Genomic DNA, 17,662 nt, shown 5'->3' with positions numbered 1-17,662 from the left:
GAGAAGCAAAAGGAAAGTATCCTCTATCAGCTATTCTGATACAGTGGCCACCCCAATCTGCCATTTCTCTTTCTGTGGTTAAGTTTCCTTCAATCAACCACAGCCTGTAAATATTAAATAAAAAATTATAGAAATAAACAATTCAGTGGACACTTCATAAGTTTTAATTGTGCACCATTCCAAGTAGCATGATGTCATGCTGTCTCGCTTTGTCCTGCCCAGGAAGTGAATCATCTTTTTGACCAATGTATCCATACTGTTTATTCTACCTATTGGTCACTTAGGAGCCATTTCATTATGACAGCATGGCAATGATTATAATCAACTAATTCTTATTTTACTTAATAATGACCCCAAATTATTCACATGTTTTTATTACGGTATAGTATCATAATTATTCTATTATTGGTTATTGTTTTTGATCTTGTATTGTTCAAAATTTATAAATTAAAAGTTATATATATATACATATATATATAAAAGTTATATATATATACATACACACACACACACATATATATATGGTTTGTTACTATTTGAGATTTTAGGGGTCCACTGGGAGACCTGGAATGTATTCCATAGATAAGGGGTGTCAGAAGCCAAAATTCAACAGAATTGAAGAACTAATCAGCTTTATTAAGCAATTCATGAATGGCAACATCCCATCCAGCAAGTAGAAGGGTGCTTGGAGTGCTTGTATAAAATAAAAGGTTTTTATAGGAAGAAAGAAGGAGCAGAAAAGCTATTAGCAAAAGAAAAGAAAGAATTATTTTTAGGCTAGGACATCATCTTTTAGTGGGAAACAGAAAAGCTAGGGTTTTAACATGCAGAATGCCTCTTCCTCCTTTGGAAAATAGAAAGAACCCATGTGACATATTACCTTACAGGTGCTTAATCAGAAAATTTCACAGATTGATTAAGATTGCATTTCTGGTGAAGGTCAAACTGCAGTTAGGTTGGTTAGTAAACTAGGTTTAGTATCATCGGTTTTAGCACAAGTGACAACATTTTGAGCCTTTTTGTTTATTTGTTTTTGTTTTCTTTTAACTAGGACAACTTGTATATGTAACAAGGTATCACTACATGGCTCTTTCCCTCCCTTTTTAGAAATATTTTATCAAAAAGGGGATGTGTGTGTATGTGTGTGTGTGTGTGTGTGTGTGTCTGTTGGGATAGATATAGGTAGAAATCAAATTTTTGTAGCCAAATTTCGAGACTTTCATTGACAATTTATGTGGTTTGTTTTGTTTTGTTTTCAATTTGGTATGTGGTGTCATGATGTAAAATGAAAGAAACAAGAGTGAAAAGTGAATATCAGAAAAAGTAAAGCAATAAGAAAGAGGTCGCTCAGATCTCCCCCCCAGAAATTACTGAAATATTTTAAAAATTTCTATGTAAGTAAATATGTGCACAAAAATAAAACAATTTCCTTTTTCTGATTCAGAATATCGATGAAACTTACAGAAATGTCATATTATTGTGGAATGTATTTGAAAGCTAGTTTTTACTGTGCTATTTAAAATGAACTAATTTGTTTTTAAAAAATAGAAGCTCACAGAAATCTAACCTTCTGTTTAATTTTAATATTTATAAACAAAACTAGAACCATTTGTGTTTAATTTGCTAAACTACTCATAACTAGGGAGAGAGTGATAAGTTTTTATCATGTCAGAGATAAAATTATGAAACAGTATATACATAAGTCATTGAAAGAAAGGAATGGCATAGGTGAGAAGTGGAAAAATTTTAATTTATCTGTAAAAGTAATTTTTATATAAATTTAAAGTATATAGTACAAAATTTGAATTGTAACTGTAAGAGATTATATTTTACTGGTGCGTTTATAAATTTTCAGAATTACATATTTTTAAAAGTTACAGAATATACTGAAATTAGGATGTATTACAATTTATTTAACTAAGATTTTATTTGTTTTTGCATTTTGGTATGAAATTGACAGCTCCTCTCATGACTGCTATGAGAGGTAGTAAGTGCAGTATAATGTGAATAACATCAACTCTAGAATAACAAAGCTTAGATTAAAATCCCAGTTCTGCCGTTGACTAGCTGTCTGATTTTAGGCATAATCTATATCTCAGTTTTCTAACTGAAATGAGGATTTTAATAAAACAGGCCACATAGGGTTCTTGTCAGAATTAGCATGTTAACAAACAAAAAATAAACTCAGATGAATGTTTGGAGTATATTCTGATCTCATGACAGTATTACATAGATTGCTTAAGTATTGATACTTTTGTTTAAAAATGGGTAATTAAAAAAATGAAATAACAACCCTAGCTTGAGGGTCAGTTGGTTAAAACATCATCCTGAAGCACAGAGGTTGCCAGTTCAATCCTTGGTCATGACACACAGAGGAACAGGTCAATGTTCCTCTCTCTCTCTCTCTCTCTCTCTCTCTCTCTCTCTCTCTCTCTATATATATATATATATATATATATATATATATATATATATAATCACCCTTCCTCTCTCTCTAAAATCAATAAAGTAAACATTTAAAAAATAACTGAAAATGGGTAAATGTGTACATATATATATATATATATATATATATATATATATATTCATACACATGTAATCTTAGTAGATAATACCATATTGATTTCCAGTGTTGCAACACATCACATTCCCACAAATTATGAAGAATAGTATCCATAACTCTACTTCTTATACATATATGTAACTTACTTAAGACTGTGAGTTTTTGAGGCTAAAAAGCTGGCTTATACTTGCTTAAGTTTTGATTGTAGGTATCTCTTCCCAACTTTGAGTTCCGTGACCTCACATTTGTGAGCATTGTGGGAGAATTTAAAGCAGGGGTAGTCAACCTTTTTATACTCACCGCCCACTTTTGTATCTTTGTTAGTAGTAAAATTTTCTAACCGCCCACTGGTTCCACAATAATGGTGATTTATAAAGTAAGGAAGTAACTTTACTTTATAAAATTTATAAAGCAGAGTTACAGCAAGTTAAAGCATATAATAATAATTACCAAGTACTTTATGTCGGATTTTTGCTAAGTTTGGCAGAATAAATCTTTATAAAACAACTTACTATCGTTAAGTTTATCTTTTTATTTATACTTTGGTTGCTCTGATACTGCCTACTATGAAAGCTGGAACACCCACTAGTGGGTAGTAGGAACTAGGTTGACTACCACTGATTTATGGTAAGTGACAAATGCTACATCTCAAGAGCTTCTTGTCTCAGAGAGCTGGTTGTTAAGCATTTACTATTGTGTATATACCAATATCTATATAATTTAATTTTTGTGTTTATATAAGATAATGATATCATATATAAAATATCTTTCTCAATCTTTTGTATTTTTGAATACATTATTGACAGTATGTAAACCAATGTACAAAGTAAACCATGTACATTAAAAACTTCTGTGAGTTGTAAGGAGAGTTGAAATATGAGCAATCAATTTTGACTTTAAAGTAGATGTTATCTAAAAGGCTACAGGTCTGGTGATAAATATTAAACATTACTCAGCTTTGACCTGGCTTTGCTTATAGTACACATATTTGATTGATTTACAAAAAGAATCATTCGAATTTTATGAGAGGTTTTTATTTTACTTTATTTTATTTTTATCCATGTGAACATGTTATGTTCTTGAATAAGTTGGAAAAATTTTGGTTGACCAACTTTAAAAAACATGTCACTTGCTTCCTTGAAACTATTTGCAACATTACTACCCATTATTACTTTTTTTTCCATTAGGAATATACAATATGGAAATGGTTAATTATAGGGAAAAGAAGGAAAAATATAGAAAGGGAGTATAAAATAAGTGTTTGCTGTCTTGTTCTTGTTAAAATTTCCAATACATTCTGTTGCCATGAACTACAATTTTGGTGTTATCCTAAGCCACAAAGGAATAAAACTCATCTCTATACATAGATTTTCTTCAAAGCAATTCTTTTATGACTTTTATCAGGAGGAAAATACTATGGTCTAATTATTTAAGAGCCCTTAAATAATTGTAAAAAAAAAGTTTACATTTTATTTCAAATCAAATCATACCAAGAATTTTTGAATTATATATTTTATCATAGTGGGCTATTCTTTATTTTATCAAATATCAAAAATCTAGAGAAGAGATACTAGCTATCTTTAATAACAAAATGTAATTTTAAAAATATCAAATTATTGTTTCATTTTTTGGTCTGTATTTTCATTTAATAGCTATGCATAATTTTAAAAAGTGTGTAAACTTTAGGGACAGAAACTTCTTACCCCATTGCCTTCTAGGTTCTTTGGCTGGCATAATAAAACAGATTAGCAGGAAGAAAACAAATTTAATTTTATGTATACAAGTGACATAAAAATATAAGACTAAAAGAAGTAAGCAGGCATCTTTTATAGCTTTAGACATAGAAATGGAAATTTATAAAGAATTAATAAAACAAAAGAGTTTGGTCTTGGGGCATTAAATTTGTGGGAACTAACAAGGTTTATTTACAGACTGCTGGGCCTTAAAATGCCTATTTCTAGTGATAAGAATATCTTCTATGTTCCTAGTACAGATAGGATACTTTTTTACAAGAGGGCTATATTTCCTGTTTTCAGTGGGGAAACACCCTGGGCCTGGAAGTAAAAATCACTTCTATACTTTTAGATTCAACCTATATAAACAACCTTTCAAAAATAACCCCCACCCTTACTTGCCTACTTCCTGCTGATATGTGTAATACGTATTAATTTTACACCCATTGTTTTTAGTTCTGCCGGTTTCTTATGTGTATTCTAGGGAGGAGAACTGAAATGGAAGGATGGTGGTCAATGGTTTAATAAAAATCTGTTAACTGTGAAAGTAATGAAGATGTAAGCATGTGGACATAGAAACTATGGTACTGTCCTGTCTACTAGTATGCATTAAATTTTTTTAAATAGGTAAATGTTTCAAACAAAAATAAAGAATTAAGAGCAAAATTAGAAGACAACTCTGCTAAAGTGACTTATTTATACCAAGGCAATCTTTCTTTTTTTTTTTTCTGAGACAGAGAGAGAGTCAGAGAGAGGGATAGATAGGGACAGATAGGAACGGAGAGAGATGAGAAGCATCAATCATCAAGTTTTTTTTTTTTTTCATTGCAACACCTTAGTTGTTCATTGATTGCTTTCTCATATGTGCCTTGATGGGGAGGGGGCACAGCAGACCGAGTAACCCCTTGCTCAAGCCAGCGACCTTGGGTCCAAGCTGGTGAGCTTTGCTCAAACCAAATGAGCCAGCGCTCAAGCTGGCAACCTTGGGGTCTCGAACCTGGGTCCTCTGCATCCCAGTCCGATGCTCTATTTACTGCATCACCGCCTGGTCAGGCTATACCAAGGCAATCTTGTTGCTGCTATTTTCCTTTTTTAATATAGAAATTTAACAAATCAAGTTGCTAGGATAAGTTTTAAAATTTCAATTAGTGATATTCTACCTATCATTGGTGAACAGAAGCAAGACAAACATTTCTGAGGTCTTAGGTAACTGAGTTAGAGTCTAAGGACTTAGGGCAACTCTAATTCTGTTGATATACATATATATATACACACACACACACACATATATATATATGTATTTTTTTTCTCTTCTGTACTGCAAATACATGATAAGGTAATGAAAGAGTATTTAATATATGTATCTATGAATGAATTTGTAAATGTTTCTAGCCATTTTATTAAATTACAAACTACTGGAATACTGAGTATGTAAATGTTAGTTTCTTTATTTCAGGTCTCTTATGGCATTGCCTCAAAAAATAAATCAGAACATTGGCATGTGTGTCTCAGACTCATTTTAAATCCAGGTGACATATAATTTTACAGTATTACATATCTTTCCTGGTTCCACTCTAAACAATCAATATTAAACTTAATACACTTCTAAATATAGAGCAGGTACTGATTGAATTAGAAACTAGCATTTTTCTTTATTTTGATCAAGGAATAGTGTACAATTATATATACTTATGTTACAGAAATTCTTTCAATTGAGATAAAGTAATTGAAGTCATACTTATTAGACAGAGATGTTTTATTTCCTTAACATTATCATAGTTGAAATATTTTCAGTTTTATAAAAATGTGCTTTGTAAAAAGAGTTATTGTGTCAATGAGTTAGTTATCACTGAGCTATATATAAAAGTAATTTTCTTTGTAGTTCTACTAAGCATATATCTCTTTTAAATTTTTTTTCTTGCAATGTATTGATGAAAATTGCTACTTATGTAGTAAGTAATTTATTCAAAAGCAATAGATATATTTGATATGACAGACAATATGTTATAGTATGATGCTGAAATGATGTATATTGTGTTGTCATCATATGGGGCCAGAGAATTGAGAACTTTCAGTCTAGATGCCAAAAGTTCAGGGACAGGGTTAATAACACCTCCTTGTGAGGCATGAACAAAACATTCCTGCTATCTCAAATTCTACATTCTGTTAAAATTCCTTAATGTTTCCTTGATTCTGTGTTTAAGATATGCTTCTGCTTTTAAATTAACCGTGTCAGTTTGTATGCTTGGTGTTCTGTATTTCCTTTCATAACTGTACTCCAAACTATGAAGCTAACTTAAGGTTTCACGTAATCAAATGTTTAATGTTAGCATATATATAAATGATATATGAAATAGTAATGCACATTGTAAAAACACAAATTCAATCTACTTAGGTAAATTTGAAAAGACATATATTCTTGCTTATCACATTTCCTAAATTAACATATATCATATTATTTATAAGTGCTTAGAAAATTTAAATTGTATCTTATTATTTTTAAAAAGAAAATAGAAATGAGAAAGTAAAATAGGAGAAAAAAGAATTTTTAGTAGTTTTTAATATGTATTGTATTTTATACTGAAGTGAATGAAAATGTAAGCTTAATAGAAAGAATCACATAAAATATTTAGTCAAATCATTATATTTTATTTATACCACTCTCAATTTTAGCCAGAATAGACTTGAGCAGTAATATTTTAATATAAAGAGCATTTTTTTTCATTTTGTTTATTCTTCCAGTTGCAGGGACTTTGCTTTAGACAAATTTTTAAGATTCAATTTGCTTTGAACTGAGAAAAGACCATCATACATTAACAGCACCTTCCATGAGTTCACACGTTAGAAGTGTGTGAGTCCTATTTTTATCTCTCTTTATACTGTATATGTTGGTAACAAGTTTTGGGAATCTCTATGTATGTAAAAACTATGTTGGTATTTTTCATTATTACATTTTTGCTCATAATAATGAAAGGGAGACTGATTAGGTGGTGGTGCAGTGGATAGAGCATAGGACTGGGACACAGAGGATCCGAGGTCACCAGCTTGAGTGCGAGCTCATCTGGTTTGAACAAGTTCACCAGCTTGAGCCCAAGGTTGCTTTCTTGAGCAAGGGGTCACTTGGTGGTCTTCTGTAGCCCCCCCCCCAGTCAACTAAGGTGCCACAGCGAAGAACTGATGCTTCTCATCTCTCTCCCTTCTTGTCTGTCTGTCCCTCTCTCTGTCTCTGTCACACACACACACAAAAAATGTTATTTTAATTTTAAAAAATTTAAATAATGAAGGGGAACAGAATTTGTTATCTCAAATATGCCTCTTTGACATTAGTATTATTTTAGGTTGATTACTTTTTTAAAAAGAGCAGAAAGTAAAGAAGTTCCAAAAGCCAAGTACAAGTTTTCCCATTGCAAGAGCAATTTTCATTTATAAGAGATTGCTCCCTTTGTAAGGGAGTCTCCCTGTCTGGAATACGAGGCTGACAAAATCTGTAGAGAATTTGAATAACAACCATATCCTCACATTTACTGGGCTTTACCTGAAAAGGACATCTCTAAGCAATTGTAACTTCTTAGAGTCCCAAAGAATGAAGAAATAAAATTTAAAAATTCTGATTTAGAAATTTGGAACACTAGGTTATTTTAATGATATCAGCAGACTACATGGAGACAAGTAATGCTCTTAGAATACTTTATAGTAAAAAAAAAAAATTATGTGAGATGTACAAAAGTATTTCTTTAATAAGAGTATAGCAGACCTGGTGGGTTTTCTTTTCTTTTCTTTACTTCTCTTCCCCCACCCAGGTATGTTCTTAAAATAAACTAAATTTATCTAATAAACCTAAAGTGCTTAAAGCATTAAAAAAATAAAAAGTTGGGTTGGAGAAATCAACGGCCATCTTTGTTTGCTAATTGGTCTCCTCAAAGGAGAAATAAATTATCTGTATCTTCAGGATGGAAGATAACTTCAAAATTAAAGCAAATATCTTCTGAAAGTTATGCTCTTACCCTCCCACAGAACTGGGATTAACATGGGAGTGCATATAGCCTTTGAATTTGTGTTTTATTTATTTATTTTTTCAGATAAATAACCAGAAGTAGAAGTAATTGCTGGGTTGTGTGGTAGTTCTATTTTTATTTTTTGAGGAATCTTTTATAATAATATTGTAGTAACTATATGGTAAAAGATGGTTACTAGACTTATGGTGACTATAGGTATATAAATGTGAAATCATGTTATGTAATGAAACTCATATAGTATTGTATGTCAACTATACTTTAACAAAGAATGAAGTGGTAGAAGATTCATGTCTCAAAGGGGTAGAGAAATATATATTTGTAATAGCAAGTTTTCTAAAGTAAGTGCTCTGGGAAATGAAAGGTCACGTGACTTTTACTAGCAGAAACCTGTCTAGAGTTTAGTCAAGCAGAGAAATGTTAAGTCTATTGTGTTTTGGTTTATTTCTCTCTCACATAGGACCGTGCACAAAATCTGAATGAACGGCGAACCACCACCACCACCCTCACAGTGGATGTTCTGGATGGAGATGACTTGGGTCCAATGTTTCTTCCTTGTGTTCTCGTGCCAAACACTCGTGATTGTCGTCCAATCAACTTTCAAGCTGCCATACCTGAATTGAGAACTCCAGTAAGTAAAGTCTATTCTTTACCTCTTCACTTACAATTCTTTAAACCAAGTGAGATCCTATTCAAGTATTCTGTAGACATATTTGGCAAACATGACTATTTGGTTTTTGAAAAATATTGATGCCCAAACCCAATTTTAGAGACTATGGACAAATTTTTGGTCACAATGGATAATAATTATATCATCTACAAAGTAGAAAGTATGTTATGAAAAAAACCATTTTTCACTGATTATTTTATTTTCTCTACTTCTAAATCATAAGAGAGTTCAGTTCCCAATATGTTTTGGGAATCTCTTAAAAATAACTACAGTATTTTTTTAATTTACATGTAAACATGTGGTACTTAATCAGAGGACACACAGGTAAACAGGGTATTCTTTAGCCTCTTAGAGTTCTGAAATGTTATTGGAGATTATACTTAGCTGTTTGGAGATGGAGGCTAATGAATCCTGAATGCAAATATTTATTCCTTAAATATATATGTATCTTAAAGAAGCAGAAATGTTTGTCACTAATGCATGTTTTCTACACTTGATTCTGAATCTAACTTTTTAAATTCAAATGGAGCTATAAGTAGCTGTCAGCTTGGAATTCTCAACTTGGACCTCTCTAGGTGATAAATACTTTAACCTAAGAATAAATTTATAAGACAAGTAGATATCTTGCTTAGGCTAAAATATTAATTTATCATTTAGAGGTAAAAACTATTAATTCTTTTTTAGAAAGTCAAAAACCTAGGAGTCAAATATTTGATTAATGGTTTTGTAGTTTTATTGGAAAGCATTAAGTTTTCTGGGTAGGTAATATGGCTTGTGATGTCAGAATTTGTTGGATGGTATTTGATTTTGTTCTCTGACACATGAGACTTTGGTTTGGGGAATTCCATCTGTATTTTAGATTTTTAATGAATAAAACAGAAATTCTGTTTCCAAAATATAAATTACATTGTAGTCTATCTTTTTCAAAGAGTTTTTACCCAATGTTTTATCTATTGGCTTTGTGGTTTTACTCTTATTAGATATTAAACAGTTGAGAATCACTTTTGTGTCTACTGACATAAATGATTACTGGTCTAGTTAGCATATATAAACAAAAAGCACTGGAGAAAAAAGAAAAACTGTTATATTGTGCATTGAATAAAGAAAACAATATAAATTTTGAGTGAAATGGAGTAATTGGGCAGACAAAAAGCTAATGTAGAACTTGTCTGGACAAATAGTTGTAGATTAACTAAAGTTATATGTCATGATAATTAGATTGTTGAATACTAGGAAATAGACTATTAATTATGATTAACATTAAACTTTTCTTTGAAAGTCTTCATTGAAATCTGAGAAGAAAATAACATTTTTATTACTATTTTATTTTTCTGAGTTAATTCATATTGCTGATATACTGTTGAAATACCAAGAGAAAAGGCACACTGATATAGTAATGACTAAAATCAATGATCAGTCTGTCTATCTGTACTTGATGTATGGGTAGAAGTAAAGGAAGACAGAGGATGCTGCCTGGGAAGCAGAGTGGATTGACTTTGTAAAGTATTTTTGAGCATCCTTTCTTCTTTCTTCTATATTACAGACTGAGCAGCTGTCTCATAGTTGTACAGTTTTATGCTAAAGACAAGGCTATGCTCCAGATTTAGACTAACAATATAAATGATAATAATGATTAACAGTTATATAGAATGTTCATTTCATCATGTACTGTGCTGAACTCTACAAAAATATTAACTAAAATCCATTTACATAGGCACCTCTATTATCATCTTTTCACAGATGAGATTTCTTGAGATATGAAGTTTAATTAACATTCTACTGCCCTATAACTACCAGAAAGAAGTGTTTTCTTAAATAATAAAAGTGTTATGCTATAAATTCCAAAAGAATCACATTTAATGCTTTGTAATCATTTTAACAAGTTGTCCCATTCTTTAACATTCTGTGAAACAAAGGAAATTTTAATTGTACATATATAAATAATTATGGTAAATATCCATTAAAAGGTATATATTTTTTATCATACAAAAGAAAATGTAACTATGTATGCTTGCTATGTTAGGCAATTGTTTTGATTATTTGTCATTACATAACAAACTGCCAAAACTTTTTATTTATTTATTTTATTTAGTGAGAGGAGGAAAGGCAGAGACAGACTCCCGCATGTGCCCAGACCAAGATTCACTCAGAAAGTCCACTAGGGGGCAATGCTCTGCCCATCTGGGAGCCTTGCTCAGTTGCAACCTTAGCCAATTTTTTAGAGCCTGAGGTGGAGTCCATGGAGCCATCCTCAGCGCCTGGGACTAACTCCCACTAATTGAGTCATGGCTGCAGGAGAGGAGAAGAGAGAGAGAGATAAGCAAGTGGGGGAGAGGTGGAGAAGCTGATAGGCACTCTGTGTGCCCTGATTGGGAATTGAACTTGGACATACACATGCCAGGCTGATGTTCTACCACTGAGCCAACTAGTCAGGGCCCAAACTGCCAAAACTTAATGGATCAAGTGAGAATTTTAAAAATTGCTCATAAAGCTGCAATTCTGGCAGACTTGAAGGACCCTTCATTTCTGCTCCACAGAGAAAATCTGGTTAGGCATCTTTACTAAGATCTGGGTACCACTTTCAGAGTAGTTAACGTAGCAAGTTGATGCTGGTTGTTGGTTCAAACTCAGCCAGAGCTGTGAACCCCAGGCTTCATGTCTACTCCATGTGGGCCTCTCCTAGGCTCTTTGGGATTCCTCACAGCAAGACACTGGGTTCCAAGAACAAACTTCCCATGAGAACTAGGCAGAACTTTTATAAACTAGCTTTGTAATTTATTTTACTTCTGCTGTAGTCAAACCTCTGCCAGATTCAAGAGCATATAATTATATAGCATTTCCTGATGGTAGGAGTGTCTCAATCATGTTGAAAAAAAAATATATGGGGAAGAATATTTTATTGGGACAATCTCTGGAAAATAAAATCTGTCATAGCAGTGGTATCAGGTTTCTATGTACTCTTTCATGTGCTATCTTGTACCCCCTCTGATTACTAGGGTTTAAGAAGTGAAGATATTTTGTGAGTTTCACATTCAAATTGCTATGTTTTTCTCTGTCCCTTAAGTCTTTTTTTTGTCTTTTCTTTTCCTTTATATATTTTGCTAAAATTTCTGAAAATTTCAATAAGTAAGATCTTAAGAGAAATAACCATTTATGTCAGCTAAACAGGACATGATGACTCTAATTACATACATGCTGATCCTTTCCTGAACTAATTCTTCAAATTTTGAAGCTTTGACACCTGCTTACCTTCTTTGTGTAATTTTCCACCAATTATCTCAGTGGTATTTTTCTTGAAACCATTCTAAGTTTCACTATGATGCCTGAAGAATTTACAATCTCAGAAAAACCTAAAAATGTAATCTAGTACAATGTTTAACTCACAAACTGGGACTTAATAAAAATAAAAATCGACTATTTACTAAAATGTAAACAATCATGTGTTTAGAGATTACAAAAAATTATCATCAGAAAAATTAATGTCTTCACAAAAACTAAAGTTAATATCATAATGCATATGTAAATATATAAATCTTGCGTTTCAAGGGTACTAAAGCAACTTGTGTTCCTATGCTAATTATTATTTATTTATTAATTTGATAAGTACCTATTGGATTCTAATGGATGTTGTATTCTTTGCTAGTTGAGAAAGCTTCACAACTGGGATGATATAAAATTCTTCCAATATATTGTCTTTATTTTGTCTCACTTTCTGACTCTCTTAAAGTTGTTATAATTCCTATGTTGAATTTTTCTAGTATTGTGAGAAAATTCTGTAAAACTGGAGACTATAGACTCCATAGCTCTATTTTCTTTATTTTCTATTGAACACAAGGACACAATAAATTCTTACACATTTTTTCATAAATGAACGGATATGTACTGTTTGTTTGATTGGTTGGTTGGTTGGTTGGTTTTTTGCAGAATAATGTGTCCCTGAATAGAAACACTACAGTATTAATATGATGATATTGAAATATCATCTGTATTTACTATGTATACATTTCTTTATTTATTTTGCCATGCAGTTTTCTTCATTCTAGCATTAGTTGCCTACCAGACAAGTCAATTAGCAGCTACAATGCACACTCTAGTAGAGTTTCCTCTACAGTCCCATTCAAAAGCCTTGGGTTGGATACCAGGACTGTTTAGCCACAAATACCTCCACTGTAGTCTTTGTTGTAAAGAAGTTCAAATTTCATTTAACTGTCAAACATAGCTCCTCTGCTTTATTTGTGTTGCTTTCTCCTTCAGGGAAACTTTCTCAGTTATTACAAGAGTCATAGTGATTTACAGTGATGTACAGCATAATTTTCTTTTTGCTCATACCAGTGGTGGGATTCAAATAATATAACAACCGATTCTCTTTCCTAATAACCATTATAAATATAAAAAAATGATATACCAAAAGGTAGTTTATTATTTCAAGCATTTAATGCTTAAATAAGAACAATAAAGGAGGTACCCAAAACTAGATAATAAGAAAGAGTTTAAAATGTTAATGAAAAAATATCAAATAATATCTGACAAAAAAAAACAATAAAACTGTTATTGAAGATATTTCCATATTGCTTCTTCATTGGCATCCTCACTTGCAGTTTTTTTCACCTATGGATAGAATGAACATTACTACAGGTGCTTAGAATACACGGCTGTGCAGATGAATGTTCAAAAAGAATAAGGAATGTAAATTTGTGATTTCCACATTGGGCAGCTGCCCAAGCACCCACCTTAGAGAGAACCTGATTACAAGCGCCATTTTAACCACAGTTTCACTGAACTGAACAAAAAATTACTCATTAAATATATTACAATCTGGGAACTCCCTCCTTCCTTGTCTTTTATGAAACTACTCATTCTTTTTATCCTCTTGATGGCCCCAGGTTCTACTCTTAATTATTAATGACTTTATTTTAAACCTGTATTTCTCTGTTGGGATTTATTTATTTATTATTAAATTTTAGTTCTTAATTCAGACTTCTATCCTTTACAGCTTTATTTTTTTTACCTATAGTTTTCACTAAGATGTATTAAACCTACACCAGTGAATTTTATTTTTTTCCAAATCTTGATGTTCTAGATGTATTTTCTGACTTGAAATCTCACCTGAATTCCAAGCTTATATTTGTTATTTTGCTAGATATTTTTAACTGTTTCCCAGAGATACCTCATTATATTTTCTAATGCATTCTAGTGCATACATGCTTACTCCCATGTTACCTCTTGTTGCTTTGGGGAACATTGTTGTTTTGGACCTGAACTTCAGTGACCCCCCCCATCCCAAACTCAGTCAACCTCCTAAGATAGTCTCTGCACTGACAATAAAATGTCACTCAAATATGTTAGATGACTATTTCCACTTTTAAAATTCCCATTTAAAGATATGTATGGAATCATATAGTTCCTAGTTTTTTCTGATTTACTTATTTCACTCAGTATAATGTTATCAAGGTCCATCCATGTTGTTGTAAATGATCCAATGTCATCATTTCTTATGGCTGAGTAGTATTCCATAGTGTATATGTACCACATCTTCTTTATCCGGTCATCTATTGAAGGGCTTTTTGGTTGTTTCCATGTCTTGGCCGCTGTGAACAATGCTGCAGTGAACATGGGGCTGCATGTGTCTTTACGTACCAGTGCTTTTGAGTATATACCCAGTAGAGGGATTGCTGGGTCATAGGGTAGTTCTATTTTTAATTTTTAAAAATGAGACTTAGGGACATGGACAAGAGTGTGGTGGTTACTGGGGGGGGAGAGGAAGAAGCACAAAGAAAACCAGATAGAAGGTGATGGAGGGAAATTTGAATTTGGGTGATGGGTATTCAACATAATCAAATGTCAAAATAACCTGGAGATGTTTTCTCTGAATCTATGTACCCTAATTAATCAATGTCACCTCATTAAAATTATAATAAAGGAAAAAAAGATATATTCTCTGCTCTGGACCCCAGCATCTAGTCTTTCCCACTTTCAAACATTATCTCACTGAAAGAAGTTATTTTTTTGAAATACAATTCTGAACTTATTACTCAATAATATTTTTTTTAAAAACTTAACATTTTTTATTCTATACCAAATAAGTTCCAAAGATTGTAGCATAACATTCAAAGTAATTTTATATCTGATCACTTTAAAATCTCATTTCTTTAACTTACATATTGCAACTTGACTTGAAACACTGCATTATATGTATATATGTAACTTGGACTCTCTGAAAATTGCTCTTCTTTTTCTCCACTTTCACATATTAAGATGATATTTGTTATTCAAATTGTATCTTGGTTAATCTGAAATAATAGGTTTTCTCTGTTGATATATTTCTCTGTGTCTCCATGTATTGCTGCAATAAGAACTGAAATCCTCATCGTGCTCTAGTTGTTTGTTTTCCTTTCATTAGAAAATGACTCTTTAATTTTTTATTTTTCATTATATCTTTCTAGTACATGCTCAATAAATTTTTAATTAAATTAAATTATAGATTAAAATTTAAGAATTACATGTTGTGCACTGAGATACTGAATCTAAATATAAATATGCATGGTCCCTAATTGCTCACTCACAATATGAGTATATTTATTATAATTATGCATATGTAAAGAGTACAACATATTTAATATATATATAAATAATATATTTAAATATTATTTATATTCATATTATTTGTTTTATTAAATATAATAAAATATTTATTATAATTATATATTATCCAAGTAGTAGCCATAATATATATATATATATTTATACATGATTTTAATATACTTTTAGTGTTTGCATATAAAAATAGAATGGTTAGTACTACCATAGTTGGGCATGTCTAAGCAAGGATAACCTTCCAATAGGATAGTATAGAAGAAGTAAGCATATTTTCCAGTTGCCATATGGAGTCCCAGTTTATAATTGTTGTGCCAGCATATTGTTTATGTGCATATTCTCTTTACCATAATGTTCCAAATATTGAATTACATCCTCCTTCAGTGTTCAAGAAAGTTACTTTCAAAATTTGTACTATGAAGCTCTTTTTGGGATAACAAAGTGATGGATAAAGACAGAAACAATTGGCAACTTTCAAATTGCCCATAACTTTTTAAAGAAAATATTCTTCTCAAAGTAGGTTGAAAGGATAAGTGATAAATAACATCACTAGAGTAAAAAATGCCTTATCTGATATTTTTTTCTCTCAATAACAGTTATACCCACATACTACCAGTTCCTGGTATCAAAATGATCAAAGAAATTTCAGATCCAAGTTGGGGAAATGAAAGCTAAATACCAGAAGTTATGGGGACTTCTCTTCTTGGCCCTGGAATGCTGGAGTTGGAGGCCTGGTTTAGGGCAGCAACTCCTCACCCCTCAGGGAGACCTCCACAGCCAAGATATCCCTCATAATTTTAAACCATCACATGTGGATGTAAGACCAGCTCATTCCACTGTTTCCATCTCTATTACTTGTCTTGATGTAGCTTGTTCTTTAAATCTCTGGTTGTGAGACTTTCATTCAACTCAGTTTCAGGTGGTTCTGAATGATGGTTGTTCTGTGGTTTAGTTGTAATTTTGATGTGGTTGTTGGAGGAGTCAAGTGCCAATTTTAACTATGTTGTCATCTTGACCAAAAGTCCCTAGACTTTATATTTATAACTTTACATAAACATTAATTCTGTCACTTTATGATGGCTTACTGAATTGTGTAGAAAAAAATTTCAGAGGTGTTTACTATATCAATATAAGGTAATGTGTAAGAATTTAGAGTCCAAGTTGAAACCTGTGTCATGTTGTGAATGTTGCTTAATGTCTCTAATCTTGGATTGAAGTATGTCATCTATAAAGTGGGGAGAAAAACATCTAATATATGGGATTTTCATGAATACTATAAAAGAAGTGCACTTAACTTATTTCTAGCAAATACTATGAGTTTAATAATATAAGTTATTGCTGTTATTATCATCATTACCACAGGAATTTCTTCATCTGGCTAGGTGTTTACTCAGAAATTCATGGGAGGTAGTAGCTAAGTCAAATTAGTTATTGAATAGCTGGCTATTTTTAATTAAAACTATAGCCTTAAAAACTGAATTGTAGATGTTCATGTAGTCTAATTTATTCTGATTGAACACATTCTAATTAATTTAGTCTGACTTTTGTCCTTTAATACAATGAAATATCTTTATTGAGAAGAACAATAAGGTCCTTTTTCTTTTAATAAACAGATTTGGTATAGTCACAGCTGTGCTTAACTAATTGTGTAATATATTATTGCTTTGGGAAAAGGCAGCAGGTGATATAAAAGGCCACAAAGTAATACCATGAGCCAAAAATTTACCAATAAATTAAATTTTAAATGTCCTCCAGGGAAGCAAGTGTACTTCTACCCTTTTTTATTATATTAATTTAAAAACAATGACTATCAATAAAGTTTTCAAATTGTCCCATAAAACCTCTAGTTCTCCAGAGGTTCCTCCAGGCTGTCACTACAGATAAAGATAGGACTTCCATTCCCAATAATATTAAAAACCCTGCTTCTGTTCCATTTGCTAATGTAGAAATTTTTTCATTATTTACTTTAATTAAAATAAGAATTGGCTGCTAATTGTAAACTGTACAGAAAATATTTATAAAAGTTTTACACATCGAAAATTGGAAACCCACAATTGTCAAAACCCAAACTCCATGATAACAATTATTA

The 17,662-nt window shown here is 31.6% G+C and overlaps 1 protein-coding gene across 1 annotated transcript in view; it reads left to right on the top strand.

The window, feature by feature from the left end:
* PCDH15 (protocadherin related 15) overlaps nt 1–17,662 on the top strand; it is a 1,001,489-nt gene that overhangs the window by 460,976 nt on the left and 522,851 nt on the right. The window contains exon 8 of the mRNA XM_066348814.1: nt 8,770–8,940. Within this exon, the coding sequence (XP_066204911.1) occupies nt 8,770–8,940 (171 nt within the window). The remainder of the gene's footprint in view (nt 1–8,769; nt 8,941–17,662) is intronic.

Source organism: Saccopteryx leptura, chromosome 9, assembly GCF_036850995.1.
Source record: "Saccopteryx leptura isolate mSacLep1 chromosome 9, mSacLep1_pri_phased_curated, whole genome shotgun sequence".
NCBI classification, from domain to species: Eukaryota; Metazoa; Chordata; class Mammalia; order Chiroptera; family Emballonuridae; genus Saccopteryx; species Saccopteryx leptura.
Note: the sequence above shows the minus strand (reverse complement) of the source record. Positions and strands in the feature narration are given on the sequence as shown.